The sequence below is a fragment of the Centroberyx gerrardi genome, chromosome 1 (genome assembly GCF_048128805.1).
Source record: "Centroberyx gerrardi isolate f3 chromosome 1, fCenGer3.hap1.cur.20231027, whole genome shotgun sequence".
Taxonomy (NCBI): domain Eukaryota; kingdom Metazoa; phylum Chordata; class Actinopteri; order Beryciformes; family Berycidae; genus Centroberyx; species Centroberyx gerrardi.
The window spans coordinates 14,602,518-14,620,119 of record NC_135997.1 but is presented as its reverse complement, the minus strand read 5'-3'; the positions used below and the strand labels follow the sequence as shown (position 1 = coordinate 14,620,119).

At 39.1% G+C, this 17,602-nt stretch overlaps 1 protein-coding gene across 1 annotated transcript in view; it reads right to left on the bottom strand.

Moving 5' to 3' along the window:
- Nucleotides 1-3,366: 3,366 nt before the first annotated feature.
- tub (TUB bipartite transcription factor) overlaps nucleotides 3,367-17,602 on the bottom strand; it is a 58,635-nt gene continuing 44,399 nt past the window's right edge. Inside the window, exons 4-12 of the mRNA XM_071905066.1 lie at nucleotides 16,401-16,538; nucleotides 12,442-12,594; nucleotides 10,539-10,660; nucleotides 9,225-9,416; nucleotides 8,805-8,917; nucleotides 5,092-5,206; nucleotides 4,086-4,184; nucleotides 3,723-3,894; nucleotides 3,367-3,500 (exon numbers count right to left, since the gene is read on the bottom strand). Of these exons, the coding sequence (XP_071761167.1) occupies nucleotides 3,367-3,500; nucleotides 3,723-3,894; nucleotides 4,086-4,184; nucleotides 5,092-5,206; nucleotides 8,805-8,917; nucleotides 9,225-9,416; nucleotides 10,539-10,660; nucleotides 12,442-12,594; nucleotides 16,401-16,538 (1,238 nt within the window). The remainder of the gene's footprint in view (nucleotides 3,501-3,722; nucleotides 3,895-4,085; nucleotides 4,185-5,091; nucleotides 5,207-8,804; nucleotides 8,918-9,224; nucleotides 9,417-10,538; nucleotides 10,661-12,441; nucleotides 12,595-16,400; nucleotides 16,539-17,602) is intronic.

The following is a 17,602-nucleotide window of genomic DNA, read 5'->3' as shown; positions in this document are numbered from 1 at the left end:
GGCACAGGTATCACATGGGGTCGTCAGAAAATCATTAGTTGTCATATGGCAGTGGTACTTCCAGAGAGCGATCCGAATGGTTTCAATATAACCAGAGAGACCCAAATATTACACTTGTGTCAGATTAGGGCTGCACATAACAACATGCAAAACACTCTCTTCATTTGCAAAGAATAGGATTATCAAAATTGAAATTAAATGGTTATGTCACAATCAAGACAGAATAAAAATAATGAATAAATTCTGCCACCTTTTTTGTCTGCAAACCTTCTTTAAACGAACACCCAAAAAACATTCCCAAAATAATATTTTCTATAATGAGATACAACATTTTCTTCTCCAGACACCAGAAAAATATTTTTCATTTGTCACTCAGTTTCCATTAAATGGGTTGTTAGCACTGGTTGCATTCCCCATTGAAACCAAGAGGCACAGCTAGCTGGACCTTTGGGGATTCCTGATGGCTCTTCCTCGTCAGAATGTGCTACCAATATTGGCAGGGACTCCTTCTTATATGGTAAAGTGTGTGCATTGATCTTGTTTATTGATTGTAAATTATGCTTATTTAATAAAGCTATCAAATTCATATATTGAGTAGGTTTCTGTAAAAAAAAAATTTCAGTAGAATCACTCAGTGCAACCAGGCAGAAATCCATCATTTAACTCTTTAATGCACATTTGGCTTGACTTGACTATTTGACTTGATCCCATATCTGTGGCACTGCTGGGGATCCCACCTGCACTCTTCCTGCACTCTTCCTACACTCTTCCTACAGCATTAGGGTTCCAGTAGCATTTACAAAACACGCCCTTCTAATGCTTACCTAATTTGTGAATCCCCTTCTCATGCCATGCAAATCAGTTATTTTATTGATGTCCTAGGTTGCTCCGCTTGGAACAATTCTCATTGTTTTGTCAAGAAGGGGTCAATATTTGTCATTTTTATTATTTGGACCTTTGACCCGCTTTGACCCCTCAAAAATTAACCTTAAAATTTAAAATCAAAGATGCCACCTACCATTATCATGTAGATAACCTTTTAATTGAAATGTTTAGGGTTACAGCTGTTAAAAATGCTGGTCATCTTATTTTTTGAAGCCCATTTCCGACATCAGCAGTCTGCTAAGAAGGTGTAGCAGGTCTTTGATTAGCACCTTTTCGTGTGGCTACACATGGCCTCAAACATGTGCTGTCTGTATGTTAGGAACCAGTGTTATCCTTTAAATATGTTTTTCGAAACTTCAGGGAATGATGCGTCATTGCTTCATTCCAGCATTTTCAAAATTACAGTGATTGGCCTAAGGGGGGCACTATAGCATTTGCTTACTTGTTAGATTTTGACATAACTTGTGTCACACACAATATCTCAAGCACCACTGATCTGATTTTGACAAAACTTGGGGAAATGATGCATCTGTTATAGACCGGCCCAGGTGGGACTTGGTGGGAAGGGAAGAGGAAAAGTGTCTGTACCATATTCATCAATATGCATCTCATTACATAAGTGTAGCTTTTGGTATTGTATGCAGTGAACAGAAGGCATAATTTGACTCACTGAAGTTTTATTTCTTCCATGATCAAAGGACTGTGTGTATACCAACACTGTAAATTGTACACAATTTACATTACAATGAAAGCACTAAAAACACAAAGTGAAAGAACCTTTGGTTCCTGGACACATGTATGAAAAGCTGACTTTACTGCAAGAGTATCAACAATTTTCATGGAAATTTAAAATAGTTAGAACACAATTAAGTACAAGAATAGCACATTTGATAAAAGAATTCTTCATAATCCACAGTAACAATGAGCGGTATCAGAGATTGTTCTTTGCTCTTTGCCTTCATTCAGCAAATTTTAATATTTAATGATCATAAAATACAAAATACTATTGTATATTTGAGAAAGGATCTTGCCCCATAAGAAGCAAGGAATAATATTTTGAGTAAAAATATGAACAGCAATAAACCTCTACCACATTATATAGAAACTTACTGTCAATCAGGTGAGGAATGTAACTCCATATGAGTGGAGCATAAAACCAATCAAAAATGTAGAGTGGCTACGATGCTAGTATGTAAGCTGTGGCAGATTCACACTATGACTGTGTGTTTTGAGGGCAGTAAGTCAACCTTTTCTAGGGTAGGCTTGACTTTGATTACACAATTGATGTGGAGGCATCAGAAGATATGAGCGCAGCTTTAAGCCTGGGTGCCTTAGATATTGTTAGCTGCTGCTGGATACACTATGCTGTAAATAACCATTCACATACTACTGGATAGTGTAATGTGTAGTAAGTGTAATCTAAATATGTCTGGACAATCACTAAAATGTTGTCAAATTATGTAAGCTTTGGCTTCTTATCTTCTGGAGGTGTTGCAACTGCAGTTAATAAATCAACCTGCATGTATTGTGCATTAGACAATTGAATTCATTGATCAAATTACCTACAGAGAAATATCTCTGATGCATGGTAGGACAGCAGGAATAGCAAAGACCAATTCAAGCTCAGCTCATTTGACAGCTAAAGCATAACATTGGAATTAGTCTTCAAAGGCACAATAAAGTATGTACAGCTATATCTCATCCACTGTAGACTTTAAAGTAAAGTGCACCATAATCCAATACATTCCCATACTTGATACTGTGACACAATATTTTACAGGATACACAGCAATGTAGCATGCCTTTGCCCTGTTCATGCCCAAGGAGCTAATTGTTTTGCGTGGATACAAGAGATACTTCCTTCATGTGAGGCTATTTTGTGTGCTTCTGGCTCCACTGAGCCAATACTGTAGAAGTAGTTGCAAATGATAATGACAGAAACAAAATCAACATGTAATAAATACATAAATAACAAAATAAATATATATTGTGACGTGCATGTTATTTTTAATTCAGTAACTGCATGGGCAGTATTCATGCTTGAGGAAGTGTATGACATTGTGTAGCAGACTACATAAAACCGTTAAATCTTCAGTCAACTCTTAAAACTTACAGATGGGCAGTTGTTAGTTATAATTCACAGATAAAGAAATGTTAGAGTTCTGTAATAGTACATAAAGGAACAGTGTTTGATTTTATAATTCCATTACAAACATGACTACAGTTATAAAAACAAATTAATCTGATTTTGATAGTGGATTACTCTTTGTGCTTGTTCCTTCCACTGACCAAGACCATCCCAAGGTTCCCGCACGCACACACACACACAAAAGTTGAGCCACATATAGCATTTTTAGATATGCCAGAATTCCAGGGTACTTCTTGATTTGGAGAACCCAGACCGACCCCAGGGGAACGTGAACTGCAGCCCTTGTTGAGAGGACAGATGAACTAGTGCTCCACAGGACTTCAGGCTGGGAGCTATTCACAAGCTAACTTGCTGTCAAAGCTGGAAAGGGCAATGGCAAAGGCTTGCAGGGCACACATAGGGTAGTTATAGTCCATGGTGAAGACGTCCTCTGCCACACGGCCAAACTGCATCACGATGTAGTCAGCTACAGAGGAGAAGGACCAGGAAACAAAAGGTGAGATAGTGTTAGTGGCAACTTGCTCGAAGAAAGATGATTTCCTAATGCCTTTAAGTTCTTTTAATTTGTATTCTTAATTACTTAAAGTTGTACCACATAACAGGATTCCAGTATGCCAACAGTATAAAACCAGGATCTGCTAATAGTATTTAATATTAGATGGAAACAGTTTGGGAGTTTGGAGCTCACGGTCATTGTCATGAATGATCTGGAAATTCTTGACGGAGGCCTGAGTGACCCTGCCATGGAAGTTGAGCACATAAGATTGTGTGTCATCGTTCCACACAGGCGTCTTGTTGTGAAGTTCAATCACACTCTCTGTGTTCTTGTTCTGCCACCTTGCCAGCAATGACTCATGGTCCTGTGTAATGAAGGAGAATGGAAGAGGTTTAACCCATGGGGATCCGATCGGGGGTATAGGTATCAGAAGAGGTGCTGGGAATGTTACATAAGTAAAGAAGATAGGTTCACATAAATTTGGTGAAACAGTCAACCAACTAAACATCTATTTTAAGCATAGTTGTGGCTATTGAGAACTCTGGTAACACATACATTTCGTGGACGAATTGACACTCTCTCATGGTCCATGTTCATTCCAGGAATGATGACGCTCATTTTGCGAGGTCCTTTGAATCCCAAGACATTGGTTTCCTAGATTTAATACAAGATGAATAGTATTGTAAGCATGTTCACCGAGCAAACCCACCAGGCTTTAATAATATATGACAATGTATGATAATATGAGATGTATAATATATGTCACTATATTCCATGTGAAATTGTTGGTGTAATGCTGTAGCAGTTAATATCAATAATAAGTGCCATTCAAACAATAAGCATTAGGTCTGTCCATGATCTACCTGGTGCCAACATTCTGACTGTATAAATTTAACAGTGCTTAGCTTTACAGAAAGTCATATCATATCAAATTAATAAAAGTCAAGTCATATTCAAATTAACACTATATTATATATAATAAAAGAACTTAGTCGCAGTTTGCAGCACTTGAGAAAATCATTTTCTACAAATCATGTCTGTTGAACTAATTTAATCTAATTAAAAAAGGAGAAAATGTTCTATTATTGTGAAATATTAAAGGAAAATTACAGCCACTATGAAAGTTAAGGCCATTTTCCAGTGTGCCTTTTCTCCCTTCTGGCTTTTTACATGCTATTACCAGAGAAACAGTGAGTACATTTACATGCACACTAATAATTTGATCTTAACCTGATTAAAGCAATACTCTGAGCCTTGAAATTGTCATGTAAATGCCTTTATCTGATTAGCAAGTGCAGCGCCTCGCTCCAAAGACTGCGCCCACCACTGTCCCATGAGATTTCCGTGGCTCGCGCAGTCGGGTCTGCAGAGCAAGTCGGACAACTTTTCTAACCATCATGCAACAGACCAAGCAAGGCACTGGTCAAAACTGCGCAGGACCTGCTCATCTCAAACGAGCCTATTGATTTCAAAGGAAGCATTCCCTTGATGGCTGATGGCAATGCCTGACACCCAATGGCTGTAGTGTAGTTGGGTGTAAGGAGCGTTTTGCAGAACTCACATAGCAAATGGCTGCTAGCTCTTGACGCAGGTTGCTAGCTTCGAGGCTGGTGGTGCTCTTCACAGGGTTCAGGCCACTGTCGTATACGGTGAATTTGGTCCCCATGAGGTTAGACCTGCAAAGAAAACATAACAGACTGAAGAGGGCTGGTGGTTGGTGTGTGTGTTAAAGATTGTTGAGAGAGAGAGAGAGAGAGAGAGAGAGAGAGAGAGAGAGAGAGAGAGAGAGAGGGAGAAAGATCATAGAAGCAGACGCAACAATACAAAGGGCATTTCTGACTAATTACTGCTAAGAACACAACTGCAAACGAACAAGTAGTCGTTTCCGGTGTGAATACATGGCAACAAGAGTCATAGTGCCCAACTAGCTGCCAGTGCCTGTTGACTGATCCCAGTCACTAAGTGTCTCAGTGTGACAGCCAGCCACTACTAGGCATACACCAGATTGCAGCAGTTCTTGCCATGGGTATCAGATGCTGACATCCAAAACTATTGGAAATGTCTCTCTTCAGATAAGTTCCACATGGGCAAAGCAAGAGAATATTCCCTATTTTGCATTCTCAATTTGAAGGATGTATGTTGCGTCTTCTTTTTAACTTTTTCTTTTAGACACTCCTCTACAGTAGTCATGTTTAAATACCCCACTATGGGTCACTCACTCCATTAGTGGCTTTGCTCCCTTGTGGATAGCAGCATTTTATAACATCAGCCAGGGCTCAAAGCAGTCTGTCTGTGTGTGTACTATATGCCTTGCGTTAACTATGTACCACAGTTTAAAAAAGCACCACTCAGCCCCTAACCTTCAATACTCGACCAAAGACTTTAATCGCTGTCTCAAGTGGGGAAAATGGCTCTGCTAATCTGCTCTCACAAACAATGCATTTATAGCTAAGACATCAGTAGGTAGCCTACATTAAATGATGTACAATATGCAGTATTAAGTGATTATAATTATCTATTATGCTTCATCATTTTGCCAAACATGGGACACTGACCACTACATTAATTTTATGCACAATTATTGTACATTGTCAATGTTCTGTATAAGTAACTACTGTAAACTCATTTCTAAAAACGAACAAATTAGTTGTGCTATTAGTCAAAGCAAATATGGAGTTTGAAATGAGATTTTTTTTTGGAACATTTTTCATACCAGAGTTTTCACTACCATTCTAGCGGTACAGTGCCACTCTTTACCGCAGAGTAATTCTCATTTCTAGTTTATTGCAGTCTTTGCAGCAGTCATTTGCACTGTGAGTTATGTCTCACATTATGCTCTTTGATCTTCTTCCATACTGTGATATAAGCTACAAAAATACATGGAAAATACTGCAGAGTTAATATGGTCTATCTCAATGATAAGTTAGGCACAGACAAAAAGCAGAATAACCTGATATGATCCACAGGATAAATCTAATATCCACAAAGTTGGATATTAGATATCTTGAACCACCAGACTTCTTTAAAATTAAACAGTTCTGTATCTCATCTTGCTCTCAGTTTGCATGTCTCAGTTCAATTGAATTCAGTTTTCAAATAAAGGGGGGCTTTCACCTATTCATTTCATGAGATGCAAACTAAGTATATTATAAAATACAAACTCCACCACACTGAGAACCTCACGGGGGGGAGGGGGAAAAGCTGTTCAGCATAGAAGCTTGTATCTATGATATCCAAACCAAATCCATAAAGTATGCTTATCCAAATAAGGCCAGCATAGCCATAAAAAGACCACTATAGTCAACTACTGGGCTACTGGTAAAACTATTGTGTCTTTATTGCACTCTATGATATCCAAACATAAGTAAAGCAAGCATAGCCATAAAAGAACACTATAGTGCTACCAGTAGCCCAGTAGTTGACTATAGTGGTCTTCATGTATGTGTGTTGAAGTGGGAAGTTTTTGTGCTCATTTTCAGAAATCCATGTCAGCAGGTCTGGCTTTCAAACCCATATATCAGCTGATTGCATACCTCTTAAAGGTCTGCCAAAAGTACAGGACCTCATTTTGAACAACCTTCTCAAGGACTCTGACGAGCGCTAAGTGAAAGGTCACAGTTCACTTCAATCTAGATCTCCATCACTCAAGTGGTATTGTGATTGCAGAGGCTGGAGCAGTGCATGCTATCGACCGGCGGTTTGGCCAGCTCAGAAGATTAATAAAGACTGCACAGAGCCAAGGGGCTTCCATGGAGCCACTAATGCATCCTTGATGCTATCTCTAAGGATCAACGATGTCACTACTCACTTCCTAGCACAACAAACAAACAATGGGGAACGGTGGATCAACATAATGCCTGCATCAAAAATGGATGTACAGAAAGTGATTTGTTTCCACTCAAGACTGTTTTGCTTGGTTACTAGTAGCATATAATTTAAATGCTTTGTTCATGATAAAAAAAAGCTGAGGACTATATAGTTAGCTAAACTAACAAGCAAACTAGGTTAAATTAGAATGAGCATTACTGTCTCCTTTTTCTGATTTTTCCATGTGCCTCAATGTTGACTGAGTTCAAGTGTGCCTTGACATTTTTCAAATATGAAGAAAATTAAGGTGTAAACAAAATCAGATTAACTTGATTCAAACCAAATTAGTTTAGTGTCATGCATATTTTCCCCAAGCTAGCGCATTTTTTATGTAAAATTGTTTTTGTCCCATTATTGTCCTTTGGCTGCAGTTGACTGCAATCAGGAAAAAAGCCAAATCCAAATTTATGAAAAAAATATAAACCAATCATCACAAAGTCGGTGCAATCATGCAGGCAGGTTGCATTAGTCACTCAGCTAATGTTGCAAATATATTTTAAAAAAAACTATAAACTTTATGGTTATGTGCTATATAAAATAACCCAAAATAAAATAGACAGCCACACATACAGCCACACACACACACACACACACTCACACACACACATAAACAGATGGCATAATCACACAGGACCCAAGCCCTCCTGCAGTATCCCTGTACCTGTGGCTCTGCCTGAATCAAATCCAGCAGACAGCAGCTGCCCCCTCTTCTCCACAACTACAAGGTCAGGTGAGCATTCAAATGCAAGTACTGAAACCAATTTCTCTCTCTTCTCAGAGGGGGAGACAGATGCGTTCACCAAAATCAGTTGAGCAGGATTCATCTTGTAAGGAGGCAGAGGTTCTTCTTGTTTAAAGCCATTTTTGTGAGACTAGTAGTATTTGGGGAAGTAACGGAGGGTATGCTGACACTTAACTTGACACAACCCCAAATCTGACCGTTATCACATGCAAATTAAAGTCAGAGGGAAATGGCATTTCGATGGTGTCTTATACAGTATTATTGGCTTGAATTTTTATAGACACCTACTGGTTTGCCATGAAGTAATCATTAAAAAATACACCATTTTCCAGTTAGTAAAAATAATGGGATTTTGATAATAAATATGACAAAATAAGAAATGGAGAATTAGCAGAGAATTTCATCTCATTGCGACTTTAAACATATTTTAACATGGAGAGTGACATACAGTATGTCAAATGGCTCATAAGAATTTATAACAACACTAATTGCAACACCTGAACAATCTAAAAATCTAAATATAATCTAAATAATACATGGGTTTAAAACAATTTTTCAATAACAAATTAAGTTATGTACAACTCTGAATTATGTAAAACTCGGTACGACTACAGTGTGACCTGCCACACTCTTTCATTAAGCAAAGCCAATGAGCCAGCACTCACCTCAGTTTACCGATAAAGCTCTCTCCACCTCGAGACAGATCCGTGGGATCGATGGAGATGAGGTAATTAGATGTTTTACTCTTTTTTCTCTTCCTTCCAGCTAACAGGAACACCTATGGCAAGTCAAGCCAGAAACCCAATTAGCAAAAAATATCAGCCTCACCAATAAGCCCACGGCCCCAGATGTAAGGCTGCGTCAACTTGGGTTGCACACAGCTTGACAACAACACAATTACTATTTTGAGATATATATTGACAGAAATGCCTCCTGAAAGCACTATTTATCATAAGCAAATATTAGAATTTGCACAGTGTTTTTCAGGATATTTAAACACAGCACACTGTTTGGATTGATATCACTCATAAAATGACATGTGATGTCTGTGTGACAATGTTTCCACTGCCTGACCCTTCTCTCACCTTCTTGCCGTCCTCTCTCTCCAGGTGGAGGTAGTAGGTGGGGTACATGCCTCTGTCCATGCCTTTCTTGTCCCTGGTGATTCTACACTTCACTCTGACCCCCTGGGGTGCCGGGCGCAGTGAAAACTCTTCCAGGTCGTCTACATCGACGGCAGGTTCGCTGGTTGGTGGAGTGGGCGCTGAGGCCACCTCCTGCGGGACAAGACCGCCCACACAGGACAAGACCCCCATCAGGAGACGACTGGCTAGTCGTGACTGATGCATTAGAGATGCCTTTCATTAGGAAAGGGTAATGAGTCTGAAGATCAGACCATCCACTGGGACTAAGAATGAGCACACTGTGTCTAAAATAAGGACGTGGTGTAGAAATGGGAGATTGAGTTGAGATTGAGGGGAATGAGGAGTGAAGAGGCATCATGGTTACGAGCGCAATGCCAGCCTGCGTTTCATCAGTTTTCTTGAACTGAGTGTGATGTAACACCCCAAAGAGGCTGTATTTATAAAGGAGAAGTGAAGTTTATATGGTTATCCGACCTGACCAATGATCGTATCTGAGATGGGGAAAAGTGAGACCAGAAACTTAAATGTACTCCCTGTAACCCCAAACAGCAGACCAAGTAGACCATTAGCTCAGTGACCTGAAGTGATCGGGAGTGTGCAAAACAGCAGGCCAGTGCATATCTACAATAAACTCCTATTAGTGTATGTGTTTAGACACATAGAATGCAAATGAAAGGTTACAATGGTCCATATGAGCCTCTTAAGCTCCCATCTCTTTAATCACATTCGGAATATATTATTAAAATACACTATGGGTATCTATCATCCAACCAAATAAAAGTAACTTCCTCTTAAACTAATAGAAACACATATCAATGTCTGTATGGGATTGCTGGTCTACTACAGTATCTGAATACATTAGCATCTCCACTACATACAAAAGGATATTCAGCTGGTATTAGTGCAGGAAATAACAAATAAATAAATGACAGGCCAGAAATAGCAATGGCCCAAACCTCAGACCTGGCACAAAGCCATTTTGTGGCTGGCATTTGTTATTTTGTGAATAATAATTCAAACATTGTTTGTGGAGCAAAAAATAAAAAACAAAGGACTATAGTGCTTTATCTGCATCACATTCAGCCATAAAGGCCTATTACTTTCAACCACGAAACAGATTAGAATTTAATACAAAAGAGGGATTATTTTATATGCATTTTTTCCTCCTTATGATCCACTGTGCATAGCTTGTGCAGAACAAAGACACATCATGCAGACAGCACAAATCAAGAGTGTGCTGTGCATCCCATCTACCTTGCATGACTTCTTGCTAGTGGCGGAGCCGGGTCTCGTGTTGCTGTTGAGCTGCGAAGAACTGGAGCTGATTTCATCTTCATCATCCTCCTCTTCATCAAAATTCATACTGCTGGATATACCTTCACAAGCAAAATGAGTGAGAGAAGTGAGACATGAGACAGCAGAGATTACCGATTGCTAACATGAAATAACACAACATACATTAGCTTGTTTACTGTACTGGATGCAATTAAATAATTTGTGCTGTAGCCTATGCCAAGCACATTTTCACATTTTCATTCTACATTACATCTCATTGCTATGCCAGGATCCTTGTAACTTCTATAACAACCCTCTTCACCGAAACCATCAAGATTGATGTCACACACATTTTGAGACTGAAATACATTTACTGGTGGCCCCAAGTCGACTTAGGCCACGTGTTGCCATTAATTATAGATTAACCCAGGTAGAAAAAAATAGAAATCCTGTCTCTAGGTGTCAACACTCAAAGGAGAGCCTTTTAGTAAATGTGAGCTTAGTAGAGATAGCTATTAGCTCTAGTGTTGCCTTTGATAGGGTTAGCGGTTTTACATTAGAAAGTAATTCTGCTGAGAGAAGTGTAAAGCTCTGACATTAGGCTACATGATAAGCGGCAGCAGGATTGTCAACTGCCTCTTCACATTACTGTCATCTCTGGCCAGTACTTGCCGCATTTCATTGCATTGTGTTTATTGCCATTCAGTGTCTGACTTCTACATCTATATGGAGGCCATGATAATACTGTAAGTGGTAATGGGTATATGCATGCGTAATAGTGTGGTAACACTTTATTTTGCAATGCTGCTACTATGGAGTCAGTTACCAGGTATTTATGGCTCATACAGAAAAACTAGCAGATAAACAAAGACTAATAGCTAACAATACCTCACAATTTTCTTACTAACAGAAACTATTAAACAAAATTACTATAATTATTTTGCGTGGCAAGTTGGCCTATAAGCAGAGAGGTTGACTGATACACAGAAAGATGTGAGTTCAGTCCTGTGCATTGTTAGGAGGGTCTAGTCCAGCTGTGAGCTGGTGACTGGAGGATGGCTGGTATTACATCTTTGGTGGCCATCTATATTACATCTTTGATGTGGAAAGGCCTATGTGTGTGTATCTAGGAAGGATATGTGAAAGACCAATGCCATTTACACTCGCCTTACCTAAATTTGCTAATAGCCAAAAAAGGTTATATTTATCTTAACCTTAATGACTGGATAACAGGGAAGAAATGATGGGCTTATTACAAGGTATTTACGATTTATACCAATAAACTATCAGAAAACAGCTTAATAAAAGGAATGTGATGACTTATAAAAGGAAACTACTGTATGTCGTAACGATGAGGTAGTAACAGGGATTTTCATAACCCCAAATCTCATTAACCTCCATCACACTTGGATCCAAACCTAATTACTGAAGAACCTTGTTTCAGTGTTGCAACCAAAACTAGAAAATGTATTCAGCTAGCTGCCATTTTAAAATCGAAAATTGACTTCCACATTTGCAATGTTGTTTCAAAAAGTATCAACTGAAAGAACATATTGATCAAACTTGACTTGAGGTATGATTTATATAAATACAAGGTAATGATTTGTGTTCCAAAATATTTTTTGTCATTGAATTCCTCTTGTCTTCGACTGTCATACATTTGAAAGCACAAAAACTGTGGTGATCAATAAAAATAACAGGGTCTGAGTTATTCCATTTGTTATTTTGATATTTTCAGTTCTTAAATGGTACTTCTGTTTGCAATTGGAAGTTCTAATATCAGTCAGTGTGATTCTCCTTTCTACCAACACACCATGGCAGTCAACCAGTATGCAGTGGGTGTGAACGAGGCCTCTTGTTGTTCCACATGCACTGACAGTACCTTTCTTGAGCATGGTGACCCGCAGGTCCTGTTTGCTCTGTGACTGAGTGCAGCTCATGACAGGCTCTCCCTCGCCCTCCTCTGTGGCGGAGTGACCCACTGTCAGGATCTGGATCTGACCGTCCTCCTGGTGGGAAGCCAGGCCATCGATCCCTGCTGAGCCACAACCCCACAAGCACAAACTATATCAGACCGGAGGGAAACGACATGCTACCACAGCAACTCCACAACTGCTCCACAACAATCAGCGTCTCATGTTTGGATAAATTCTAATATGAAACCCAGCAGAGTCAGGCAGTGGTGGGCATCAAAAACACATATGATGATCTAGTATGTAGTCTACAGTTACTGTCACACTTGCCTCAATAAATGTGTTATGCTAGCGTGTCTTCAGCTGCACTTTGACGGATGTGTGGGTGTTTTCTGCTCTGCTCTCATTTTTTTTAAAGTAATTGTGTCACTCCCTGCCTTTGTTATTCAATTAGCCTCCATAATAGGGAAGAACATAATGTCCCTACTGCTACAAGCACTCAAGCACAAGATTACTGGCTGGCTGGAGTGGTCAGGTCATTACAGCTTCAAAGCACCCGGCATGCTCTTTTTTCCATGTTTTTCTTTCTCCTTATACAAGCACAAGAAATGAAATGATGACCATAGGCTTGGTGAAATGGTAACACTTTACAATAACCTTAATTAACAATTAACTAATGTGTCTGGTAATCATTTACTAATGATGTTCATGTTAACTAAGGTATTAATTTATACATTATTTAATAGTCATCTTTATAAACTATTAAATAATGTATAAATGAATACCTTAGTTAACATGAACACCATTAGTAAATTACACATTAGTTAACTGTTAATTAAGGGTTAGTTAATGCTTATTAAGCATTAACTAACCCTTAACTTAGTGTACCCTTATTGTAAAGTGTTACCGGTGAAATTGTGGCAGTAAAATGAACATTCTGAGAGAATCCTTTATTGCCTGAAAGTGAACTGGCATATAATTACTTTTATGAGAATTACAATCAAAGAGTGATTGGTATGCTATTCTTTGTTCAGGTGGTGTTAGCAACACATGATGCTGTCATTAGGCAGCGTGTGTGTGTGTGTGTGCAGTGTTGTGGAGTTGATTCACTAAATATATATCTGAAGGTGTATATGTTCATCAACAATCAGTGTCTAAATTAAAATTGGAAACATTTTTAATGGATAGTGCTTTCAGTAATTTGTTGTTGACATGTTGAGGTGTAGTTAACTACTGCAACTACCAGCTATTTTTGACTATAAAAGAACATTGTTATGAGTTTGTAATAGGTCTTAAATGGTTTTACTCTTTTATTTGTCAAGGTTGTACAAGGTAGATGTTACAAAGCCCCTTTTATATATTTAAGTTTACATAAAACAGAAAGTGCACTTTTCTCTTTGAAAAGACCAAACTGGGACTGTCTACCAGACTGTCTTTCTGTGTATCTGTACTTTACTACAAATACAATTTTTGTTAACATCCTTATCAGTGGTATCATTAGCAGTCATGTGTGTTCTGCGTTATATGACATTGCAGATATAGATATCCTTTTTGTTTATGTATTTAAGTAACTTTAATTAACAAACCTATATTTCTTTTTAGGGTAGCTTTGATGTAGTTCAACTTTTTCCAATGTGAAGTAACTAGTAGCTTGTAAAACTTAACTTTTAAAGTAGCTTCCCCAAAACTGTGTGTTCGTGTGAGTGAGTGAAATAGACGAGAGAGTGTGAGACGGGTCCTTCAGTGGTGAGTGTGGTGCTACTGGCCTGATTAATCTCTTACCCTGCTGGAATCTCATTAACAGGGCCAATATCTGGGACAAAGTCATTGCAAAGATGAGCAAGGATTACACTTATTGGGATGACAAATATCCCTTGTTATCAATAATGTTGCTGTTAGAAGCCTAGAAGTTGCACTGGTGTGACTGTACCACTCTATATTAGTTCCTTTTTTGCTGTAATGATACCTTAGTGTCAGTATTTCATGACCAATATCTTTAATTACAGTGTACAATGTTCCATCTTCAGTAACACACTGTGACCGTGAATGCTGAAAGCGAGAGCAATCAAGTTGGGGTACAGCATTGCTGTGTTGAGTTTCTCCTCTTCCAACTCTGTTAGCGTCTCTAATTTATGATGCCTCTGTTAGGGTCAAACAGTCTGCTTGTGATGTGTTGGCAGGCTGAGAGAACTCAGACTTCATACATCATTACAGACAGTTTACTTGTGACAAGCGTAGCGCCAGAGTGGCGGCTAAGAGGGCAGCTTCATTAACCGTACCACCACTGGAGATGTGGTTTGGAAACATCAGCAAGCAGAGCCTCATCTAGGCAAAGGAGGCTTGAATAGACAATCAGTTGCAACTGTTGGATAATGAGGATATGGACTCTTCTCTTTCTCATCGTACTGTAGACTGCATCTCATGATTGAACTGAATACCTAAGTAAGACCAAGAGCAATGCTGTCAAAAACTAAATCCTGATCTTGTAAGCATTACATTAAAAAACTGCTTCTAGAGCATTTTGTAGCCCCGCCCTAACTGCTCCTTTTAGGGATGTGAATTTCTCCTTCTGAGACCCATTCGATATTAGTCTTGATACATAGCGATTCATTACAGGAAAGATATCTTTCAGCAGGTCAATGATTCAATACAATCGCACTCATTTTTTATTTGATCTGATCTGATACAATAGGATATCATACAATTCACCATGAAGAGAACTGCAGAGTTTATGGTCTCCTTGTTTTGACTCTGGTTTGGACTTGTGATAATCATCAAAAACTCATTCAGCTATGAAACAGAAATTTCAACGTTAGCATATTAATGTCATTAGCATTATATATAGGCAAGGCACTTGGTAAAGTAACTAAAATTTCAGACTGGTTGCTCACTGCACTGTGACACGTGCTGTATTTGTCTGAAGCTAGACAACATAAATGAACTTCTCAGTGGCCCCTACATTTTAGTCTTTCAGCAGCGAGAAAATGTAACCCACTGCTAGAAATATGAAAGTCCTCCATTCCACCCCACCAAAAAAAGAGAAACCAAGGATAGGGCTAATTAGTCTTTATAATATAAATCATCCAGAACCACTGTAGAAGTGACAGTGCTTCTGTGAATTAAACAGATTGTGACAGATTGCAATGATGCAATGAATAAAATGCAATATGGCATGTTTGAAGTTTGACATGCAACATTTGGTTTGCTGCAAAACATAAACTCATCATTGTGTGCATGTGTCTTATATCTTGGTGTTTGTTTCTGACAAACAAGTTGAACGCTTCCAAGTTGTGGCTTTGAGCCATCAAGTCGTTCCAATGCATCTTCCCACATCACATGAATGCAGCAGAAGCTACAGCCACATTCACAAAGGGGGGGGGGGGGTTAGCAGAAAGTGACAGAGGGAGAAACAAAGATGCAAAAGACGGCCATACCTTGCACAACTAGCCTGGTCTCCCCGATTTGAATTGGATAATCGTTACACCCCTTGTCTATTCCTTTCTGTGTTTTTTGTTCTGTACCCCAAAATTTCTTCATGGAAATCTGTGGATTTCAACTTGGTTGTCTCATTTCCATCATGTATCATATAGGAAGTGTGAGAACACAACAGAGCCAGGTGCAGGCATGTTGGAAAGTTGGCCTACAGTATGTCCCCCACATACAGTACCAATAATGAGTGAGGGAAGCGGTCACTGCAGTCTGCATTTGTGTCTGAACACCTTTCTCTTGGTTGGTCAGCCTTTCTATCTACCCATCTGCTGCCCTCACGTCTGTATGTCTGCTTTTCTGTCCGTTACCTTTTCTGGCTCCCTGTCCTCTAATTCAGTCTGACAGTATTTCTAACAGCTTGTCTGTCTACCCATCTCCAATGCTGTCTGTCCCGCGCTCTGTCCGGCCGCCTGTTTGTTTTTAATGCTGGCGGGCTGACCTTTGTGCTTCCCCTTCCTCTCCTTCTTGGCGCTGCCTGTCTGTGGAGTGGAGCTGGCCGATGCTTTGCCCTTTTTGGCTGAGCGAGGCGGCTGCGAGTCTGCTACCACCTTCACCTCCTCCTGTTCAGCTTCTTGCACTACACACAGGCATGAAGGCACGGGGTTAACAGTTAAGGGAGGAGAGAGAGAAAAGGAGAGACATCAGGAGATGGAGAAGAGGGATGTGCACAGCTTAAGTTACAGTGAGGTTGGCAGAAAGCAAGAAGAAAGGTTACAGAAAAGTCAGTACAGAGCAGTGTTATTTTCTTCCTCAACATAAAGGGCAGATTATATAGTTTTAGCAAATAAATTATTGGTGTGTTATGTTGCTTCTAATGTTTATTCCAGAGTTTTAATGATTTTGAAAACCATACACACACATACGCGCACACATCCACCCACACACACACACACACACACACACACTTATCTAACCATATGTTCGTTCTGGGTTTAGTGACCTTGGAATGTCATCTACATGAATTTTAACCATGGGACACTTCCAGTGCTCATTTTGGGGCCATGACATAATGAATACAATTATAGCTAATACAATTTTCACTGTTTCAATGTAGAACTACCAATATACGTTAATACTCATAATGACATATTATACATTCATATTACATGTCTTTCTAAGGTCTTACAATTAAACTGTCAGAATTAATACATGACGATGTAAAATTAAGACTAGGCTAGTAGAGTCTTTTATGAGGGATACATGTAGAACGAGGTCAATGTCTAATGTAATCTTTAATATAATATTGCAATATTATTTTATAAATGTCACAAACCTAAAAATAGTACTAAAATTATCTTTGACATGAGAGTAATGTTAGGCTGCTAATCAATGAAAAGTAGACTTGTAGATCCATACAGGTTTATGGTTCAGATTCAGAAGAAATGAAGGGACAGAAGTGGGTTATTCTACTTTTTCTAGGGAAAACGGAAATGTAATGATTTACCCTTTTTTCCATTACTTATAACATGATAAAAGAGAGTTTGACAGAATATGAAACAAGTGCAGACTGAAACTGGTCATTTTGTTTCCCCCTCTCTCTGTACCATCCAGGGGGAATATGACAGTGGCCTTCAGCCCAGAAACAGTCGCTCAGGTCCGAGGATTAGATGGCTGCTTTAGTCCCTGTGTTCAGATAAGCAG